The sequence below is a fragment of the Dermacentor andersoni genome, chromosome 3, assembly GCF_023375885.2.
Source record: "Dermacentor andersoni chromosome 3, qqDerAnde1_hic_scaffold, whole genome shotgun sequence".
In the NCBI taxonomy this organism is placed as follows: domain Eukaryota; kingdom Metazoa; phylum Arthropoda; class Arachnida; order Ixodida; family Ixodidae; genus Dermacentor; species Dermacentor andersoni.
In genome coordinates, this window is record NC_092816.1 from 68,555,379 (window position 1) to 68,564,251 (window position 8,873).

At 44.6% G+C, this 8,873-nt stretch overlaps 1 protein-coding gene across 1 annotated transcript in view; it reads right to left on the reverse strand.

Moving 5' to 3' along the window:
• Positions 1-1,575: 1,575 nt before the first annotated feature.
• LOC126545789 (mite group 2 allergen-like Ixo r 2) overlaps positions 1,576-8,873 on the reverse strand; it is an 11,307-nt gene continuing 4,009 nt past the window's right edge. The window contains exons 3-4 of the mRNA XM_050193790.2: positions 5,611-5,783; positions 1,576-3,749 (exon numbers count right to left, since the gene is read on the reverse strand). Of these exons, the coding sequence (XP_050049747.1) occupies positions 3,669-3,749; positions 5,611-5,783 (254 nt within the window). The 3' untranslated portion in view covers positions 1,576-3,668. The remainder of the gene's footprint in view (positions 3,750-5,610; positions 5,784-8,873) is intronic.

An 8,873-nucleotide genomic window follows, 5' to 3' on the forward strand; every position in this document is an offset into this window, starting at 1 on the left:
CAAATTTCATTAAAATCGGTTCAGGGGTTACCTCATAAAAGCGTTTCTGTCTTCTACATGTATTTTAATGGGCCGCATCAGAGTTGGGTCCGAGCTAAAGCTTCCTCTTAAACCTGACCAATAAACAGATACTTTTGCCGACAGAGAGTGTATTGACACGCGTACATGGTTTATCTTCTGGTGGCCGTTTCAATATGAAGGCCGGAAGTCGCGCCTTCATATATCGGGGTTTTCTGCAATGCTGTCGCTGATTGTATTCAGAAAGAATGCTGTCTAATCAAATTGTTTGCGCTAAGTCAATAGTGCGGTACATTCATTTTAATGCGCTAGCACGAGGAGTGTATAAGTGGGGAAATAAGTGTGGGGGCAGCGGGCCACAGAGTATAGAGGTAGAGAAGGATGAGAGAGCTAGAGGTAGAGAAGGATGAGTGTGCGTAGGCATATATTTATATATATATATTATCAGGTAATTAGCTGTGGCGCAAATTGACATGTAGAAAATAAGGAAGTGTTTCTCCCCATCGTCGACAATTTATCTTTTTGCTTCATCTGCTATTTTCTTTATTGATTTGTATGACTGGATGACAGGCCATTTACGGAAGCGAAGATCTTGGGAGCCTGGCCTCACAGTTCATTAGCGCAGAAAGCAGTTCGAGCGCTTTTTCACTACCTGAAGGCAACAGACTTGAGTGCCCGACTATAGACATCCTGCACTTAAGTTCTCTCTCTCTCTCTTTCACTCCCCATTCCCCTCCCCACGTGTAGGGTAGCAAACTGGACTCAGTCTGGTTAACCTCCCTGCCTTTCCTCCTTCCCTTCTCTCTCTCTCTCTCTGTATGTTTCAACTTGAACCACACATAATTACCCCTCTGCTTTCCTGGGCTTCATTGTGTGTGTGTTTGTGTGTGTGTGTGTGTGTGTGTGTGTGTGTGTGCGCGTGTACGAGTGTGTGCGTGTGTGGGTGTGTGTGCGTGCGTGCGTGTGTACGTGTGAGTGTGTTTCTGTGTATGTGTGTGCGTGTGTGTGTGCACGTGTGTGTGCGCGCGTGCGTGCGTGTGCGTGTGTGTGTGTGTGTGTGTGTGCGTGTGTGCGTGTGTGTGTGTGTGTGTGTGTGTGTGTGTGTGTGTGTGTGTGTGTGTGTGTGTGTGTGTGTGTGTGTGTGTGTGTGTGTGTGTGTGTGTGTGTGTGTGTGTCACACGAACCTGTCACTGTTCTTCTGAACATGGTTGCTATTAAGGATTTGAAACGTGGATTAATTCATCAACGTTTAGCATGTAGTCTCGGAGTCCCTTGGGCCGTGTGCTTTGGTATCGCAGCTCATGATGAGCGTGATATAGTGCATTTCTACGTACAGAGGTGTTCCTTTGAGAGCGCTATTTGTGAGCGTTTGAGTGATCAAGGGCACCGACGCCGGCGAACAGATGTGGCATGGCACGGCGTGCGGAGGAGCGTTGAGGAGGCGGTCCGAGTGATGCGAAATAGGCAAACGGTTGAAAGCCAGGCGAGTTCTGCTTCGTGGTGCAAGAGTGCGTGAAACACACAGAAACACACGGAAAGAGACTGACGACACGTGCGCGAGTCTCCACTGGTATTTGTTTATTAAAGCGCTCCGAAGAAATACAGGAAGTCATTTCTTCAAGCGTCACTAGATAACAAAACAACAAGAAAATAAAAAATCATATATACTGACGTAGAACAAGCTACCGGGCGGAACCTTTATTAGTCGCGCGAGTTCTGCTGCATATATAAAAAATATTCTTTTTTCCGTCATTAAAATAGAGACTAAATCGTGCATCTCCCAGCTTTTATATCTGAAGGGCCTCAATGATTTCTCGGTTAGCTAGACTACTATGTCTCGCTATGATTCAGGTGTCGGTTAAGATATATCTGCGGCCAGACGTCCTGCAGTAGCAGCTAAGTAGGCGTACACACACCTGAGCAGCTGCTTGGTGCACCAGGGTGCCTTTGGTGCATGTTATCCCTGAAGCTTTCGGTGAATGGGGCATGGTGTCCTGCGAGGCCCTTTATTATAACCGACGAGGATGCCCATGGGTATATTTATTATGGCTGTCTATGGCCTTGCAAGGAGACATAATTTAAGGCGAGGAGTCCATTATTTAAACATCTGACACTTTTTTTCCCACATATGCATGTCTTCATCTGTGCGAGATAACCACAGCTATCTTGCACGAGATGTGCTGCTACCTGCGCTTGATTTGTTCACAGAGTTGCCCTTTAGTTATTCTACAAGAATTACTAGAGGGATCTCTGGCACTGCGTTGATTAGCTACACTACGAGAATTATGTTTAGTATACGAATTTGCATAATCTCCGTACCTGTGACTTTAAACGTTCTTGAGAGGTTATCTGCTACGCCTTAACTGCGTAAATTTTCAAGCGCTCATAGTTTTCTTACACACAGCGAGGCGATAAGTCATGGACGAATGCGTAATTATTACAAATTGTTACAGACGTAATATTTTGTCGAAGATGACCAATTTCCAAAATCACGACGCATTTGAAGCCAGGACGAAATTGAAGTGCATCCACGTACTGCAAATTGTTTTCATTCGGGCTCAACCGTCATACGTGCAAGTCCCGTAGGCACTATAGTACCATAGTCTTATCTAGACATTTCTGTGGGAAACTCATGTTACCACAACAGTATTCGTTACACGCACAACCGAAGCTCTTAGCTCTCTCTCTTTTTTTGTTCTTCTGACACGCAGGCCCAAATTGGATAGCTTATTTGGCGCGATGAATGTTATTTTAACTTGGTAGCGCGCCGAGACGTTTTTCAGATCACAAGAAAGACTGTGTGCGTAAGGAATGGCTGCAACATATTTTTGTGCATGTGTGCGCCTACATCATTATGTATTATCGTTGCTAACTCTCGGGGATAGGCTGGCGACGACCGGTCCTATCAATGCGGGGGCCGCTAGTCGGCACGTGCTACAAAGTCCCACACATTTTTGGTCATACCATATCGTGATTTACATCAAGAAAGGTGCAGCAGCTGCCTAACATGGCTACCAATGCAGGCAGAGGTACTGTGAACAGTAATGTTTACAACGGAACTTTAACTATGACAACAACGAGACCGCTTCTATGCTTATGACAGTACAACAGAACACAAAAGAGAAGAATCTGCAACTGAGCTGTCAGGTATTATGTATACAAAAAGAAAGTTGATTGTTGTTCAGTAGAGAAAAAATATTCGGGACATTTCACCGTTACGACTTGAAGTCGGTAGGGGACTTTTACTCAAATCTCAGGACTGTCCCGCTGAATTCGGGAAGGATGGCAACTCAACCATGTACGCGATTGCGCATATAACTTTTGCTTTCGCTGCAGGAAGTGAACCGCGAATTAGTATTTTGTCCTTTCTTCTGGCAGCTGCTCAGCGCACCAGAGTGTCTTTGGTGCATGTCATTCCTGAGGCTTTCTGCAAATGGGACATGGTCTACCGCGATTATCTTTATTATAACCGACAGGGATGCCCGCGGGGCTGACCATTCGGCCCACGCAGTGGTGCCTTATATGAAGAGACTACACAAAAAGTCATAAAAGCAGTGGCGAAGGCATTCAGTGCACGTCGATGTTGATTCCTTTCTGTCGAACCTTCGACACGGCGTCCCACTTCGTGTGAAGAGCGAGCATTTTCGTGTTCACTGAGTGACGACAGTGGTCCTGATGCAGATGCTCACGCCATCGTCACCGACTATCTTGAGCTGGACCGTACTTTTCATCTACAGGGAGAAGTTATAAAGAAAACATACATCGTGTAAGGTCCTGTCGGTAAAGTACTATACACTTCTGCTGCTCCAAATGCTGCCGCGTATTTACTGCATCCCCATTTCGCGAGTGGTTCCCAGCTCTGTTCTACCTGCCACCTTAAACAATCTCAATTGGAAGATGACAGCGTTTTCGAGAGATAGAATGAATGAATGAATGAATGAATGAATGAATGAATGAATGAATGAATGAATGAATGAATGAATGAATGAATGAATTGTGTATTTTTCACTGTTCCATCAACTGAAGCAGAAGGAAAGGTAAAGATTAAAGCTGTGCCTCTAATAGGCGTCACCAATTCGCCTCTGCGATGCGACAATTCACAAAGCTCTGCGTTTCTTTAGCTCCACCAGTGTATGTGGCCGCTTGTGACTGACTGACGACGAACGCAAGGCGCGTGCAAGATGGTGCAAGTAAGCTTTTTTTCCCTCTCTCTGTCCTCATCTATTCGTCTCCGTTTTCTTTTTCTCCAGCTCAGCGTAGCCAACCGACTGGGCCGAGTTCGGTTAATCAAGAATCGCTTTACTTGTTTGAAAAAGAAAAATACTGGCATTATATTACGCAGGAGAGGGTCCCAAGATCAAAGATTGCGCCGTGATTCTCAACAGGTCTTTACAAAGAAAAGAAACCTGATACATAACCAGCGTGCCCAACAGGTTTTACTGAGGCTAACTAAACGCCAGCAACATCAATCCAGAAACTAATTAGCAATTAAAAGAATAAATGCCGTTCTTGTGGGCAGAGAAACGCACAACATATCGCAACAAAATGTTCAAACATGAATGTTAATTTAATACGCAGAATACATTTCTGCAATTTCATATGCAGAAGGAAACAGCGCAGAATTTATTGTAAAATATAACTTCTAAAAGGTATGATTTAAAAGATGAGAATCATGATGATCGTTCCTTAGCCTTGTTACTTCTCTTTTTCTCACCGCCGTGGTTGCTCGGAGGTTATGGTGTTGGGCTGCTGAGTACGAGGTCGCGGGATCGAATCCCCGCCACGGCGGCCGCATTTCGATGGGGGCGAAAACACCCGTGTACTTAGATTTAGGTGCACAAAACACGGCACAATACTCAGCGTTTTTTATCGCTGAGACATTACACGGCCGCGCCGAACGCATCGCAAGATATGAGATTCAGCGCTCCTGTCTAACCTGCTCAGTGGTTGGGATCTAAATGATGCTAAGCTCGTTTAAATTGACGAGGCAGCAGCGGTAGCGGTTGACATGCGCACGCTCTCGCCGCCTGCAGTCAGCTCTTAGATCTCTATTCCACGAGGACGAAGGCGATGAACACTGTATGATGCTTGTTACGGGGAGAGCTGGGATCAAAGCGTATGCACAGAGAAGCACGGAACTCATCAAAAACGCATTTAAGCCTTCTCCAATCCTGTGCGACATTGGCACGTAAGCATTCTGGGGAGATTGAACAATTAGAATGGGCAGATACCTCGTGGCGCCGAGCCAGCGACCCAGGAGTGCGATAACCTAATTATAATAACTATAAGAAAATCGAAGACATTGAACGCCACGCGCCCTGTACTCCATTACGAGACGCGTGTGCTTTAGAATTACGTATGAACAGTCATTATGTGCACCGGTATTACTTCGGGATTTATTGGTTGCCCAGAACAGAGGTGCGCTCATTAGCGCTATACTTTGTCGGTCAACATTCAGTGCTGTATAAGTAGTCCACTTGGCGAGAAACGTCGTCTACGTACTTACGTACGCGCTTACGCCAGACCCAGAGGGAGGTAGGCAAAGCAAGCTTAACTTTAAAAAAAGAAACGCGTGTTAACAAATCCACTCACGGGGGGCGCGAAGGAGGGGATGGACACTTCCATTGTGCCGCCGTACTCTTCCCCCTTGACAATGGGACACTGCACTAGGCTCTTGCACAAGTCCTTCTCCAGCCCCGGGATCGGCATCATCATGCCGAACAACTTGAACCTGGCGTCAAGCAGTGCCGTTTCGCTGTCGTGGTCTGCGGGTAAGGAAGGGCAACGTAAGGTAAGGCGCCCAAAAACTGGCAGGAGCCCGAGTACAACCATTTTCGCTTGTACTGGGGAAACCAACTACAAAAGCCTCGCATAACGCATGAAAATAAGGAAAGAACAATGGTACAGTAATTACTTGCAACGCTTCTAATTAGGCCAGGAATGTTAAAGCTTCGCCCCACAATAGTTAACATATCCCCCATTTCCATCTGATTTGCAATTGGTGTCAAGTATAGTTTAAGACTCTGGGAAACTTGTACTTACTAATTCAAATAAATATATTATAAATGAATGGAACTGAAAGTGGATGAAAAAACAACTTGCCGCAGGTGGGGAATGATCCCACGTCTTCGCATTACGAAAGTTGTGGCTATTGCACACGCATTTAACTGTACATGGTGATTTCCCATAGTTCTTCACACCTTTTTATGAAGTTTCATTTTTGGTTACACTTGTGGTTATGACAGGACCGCGGGCAACATATTGCGCAGCTCATGAAACGCACTCGTAATGCTCCGGAACTCACGGATACGTATTTTTCATTCATTCATTCATTCATTCATTCATTATTCCTTTCTTTCTATCTTTCAATCTTTCTTTGTGTTTTAATTTTTTCGCAAAGGTCGCAATTAACGTGTACATGCTTTCTTTAAGCACTGAATTTTATCTGCGAAAGAACAAACGCAAGCCCTTGGGTCATTTGTACAGCTGACAGCAAAGCAGCACTTCAAATCATCTTTAGTGAACTCTACGTAGCGATGTTGTTACCTTTGTTGTATTTATTTCATATTTTAATTAATTTATTTATTTTAGTATTATGACTTATTCCTTTACTTTTGCTCCATAACAAAGAGACATTGAGTAGCGTACTTGCTCTTCACCTCTCTGTATATTAGAACAGGGCATTTCGAACTTTGCCTATACATTACCCCTAACGTGCTTGTTATTTGCACCAAATAGAAACAAAGGAGCCTAAGTTCACAAAGGACACAGAGGAAACCAACTACGAACCTCGTACAACGCACGAAAACAGGGGGGAATGCTCAGTCATAGAATCCTATACTTTTCAATGCCAGCCCATTCGCTCAGCATTGCACGAGAATTATTGGTCCATTGCGGTGGCCCCGGATTCCGAATCGTTTAATTACCTCCGTTGCTAGAGCGGGGACAACTTTAGCTCAGCGCTGCTACCACTACGTGCCAGAATGGCAAGATCGTTGCATTTCGCATGACGTGTTATCAGGTGCTAGGAAATGTAGTTAACGTGACCCTAATCATCCCCCCATAAACTGTGACCAACAACTGAAAGAGTGGTGCCCTCTCAGTGACTACTGGTTTTCGTGTCATTGTGCTGGCATTGAGAAATATATAGGAGGCTATGATTCAGCATGCATTTCCAATGCTTCTAATTAAACTGGGAACGACGGCAGGAATGTACTCAATTTTGGAAGTGACAAGCTTTATGCGACAAGTCATTCTCCAGATAAGTGGGTGGTTTGCGCGAATTCACAGTCCGCACTTGAGCTGATTTGCAAGGTTTACGCAAAGAAAAAAGTTAGCACGCTAAATAATCGCAAGAATTTGAGCGCTGACACGCGTTGCGGGAACTCGCGGTCACAAAATTTCCTTTCTGTGGGTTCCCAGTCATATTGGCATAAATGTAAATCTACGAGCGGAAGAAATGGCAAAACATGCACAAGAACATGTTGAAGAACACGACATTCTACTGTTTAGCAAAGAGGTTAGACTCATATTACGAAAACTCCAGCGAGAAGACCATCTGCAGCACAGTTGAATGAAGAGTTCAAAAGATAAATTTTGTATGCCGTATACCCTGGCATGAACTTCAGTGTATACCTGGAGGTACCGCCAACTGTGGGAGCCTTGTTTCTTTGCTTTCGCCTTGGTGTGGGCCTGCACGGAGCCCTTTCTGCTTAAAATTTATCGTACAAGCTCGCGTTGTGTTCAAGTGGAGTGGTGGACGGGGACATGGCGCCACTGTGTTGCTGGACTAGACCCTCTGTGCACCCAGCAAACTCAACAGATGTGCTTCAAACTTAGGGCTCTGAGCAATCGTCTATTGTCCCTTGGGGCAAAGCTTGGATCATGGTCAGTTACTGTCCTTGCTGAACACCTTTCAGTGCAGTAAAAGGCTTCAGTACGGAAATGTGCTCGAAATACTAAGGACCATTTTGTGCAGTGACTCGCCTTCGTTGTGCATGTTGCGTTTTCTTTTCTTCCACTCTTTATGTATTCGTGTTTGCGGGTTCCAAATGTAAGTTTTATTATAATATGGTATGCATTTATTTGTACCAATAGCGGAGGATGAATGGCGCGAAAAGCGTAGCATTAGAAATAGTTCTTTCTTTTTTTGTTCGGCCTAATACGGCATAATCACGTGTGTACACACTTCAGATAGAGGGTTCTGGCGGTTTTCATGACGTGGCCTGGCAAACAGGTGAAGTAGACGCAGCCCGAAAAATCTATAACCAATCGTGGAGGGCCAGTGGCAGAGATGGAATATAAAAAAATTGGAATAGTTTACATTATAGCACCCAAGTTTCATTTAGTTCAAACGTATAGCTTTGTGGGATCTTACGTTCGCAGTTGTTTTAGCCAAAGGCTTATAATGCATTTTATTACTGCTTTGTACAACTCGGTCAAACTTTTTATATATTTGAATATATTTGATTCAGACAATCTTTGTGCAACTTGTTTATTTTTGTTTCTTTGTGCGTCGTCATGGTAAGTGTGCTCTGTGGTCGGTGTAATAATTTGCGAGAAGCCGTGTAAAAGTCATATTTCTGTTCCCAACTTTCAGTAGGGCAACGTCCAAGTACCTCACTACCCGATGTATTGAAAGCGTGATATTTGAGATAACGTTCAAACAGTTTCTTTACACCGTTTTTTTTTAATTTCAGCGTTTGTGTAAACGAATGTTAAATCTCCGGTGATAGGTAGTCGCTGCATTTAAGGCTTCTTACTCGGAGAAATTTCAGGGATGTTTTTCGTAATCGTAGAGTGGCACATTCCCAGTGGCACGTACCTAGATACCCCAATTGGCGTCAAAAGCGTTC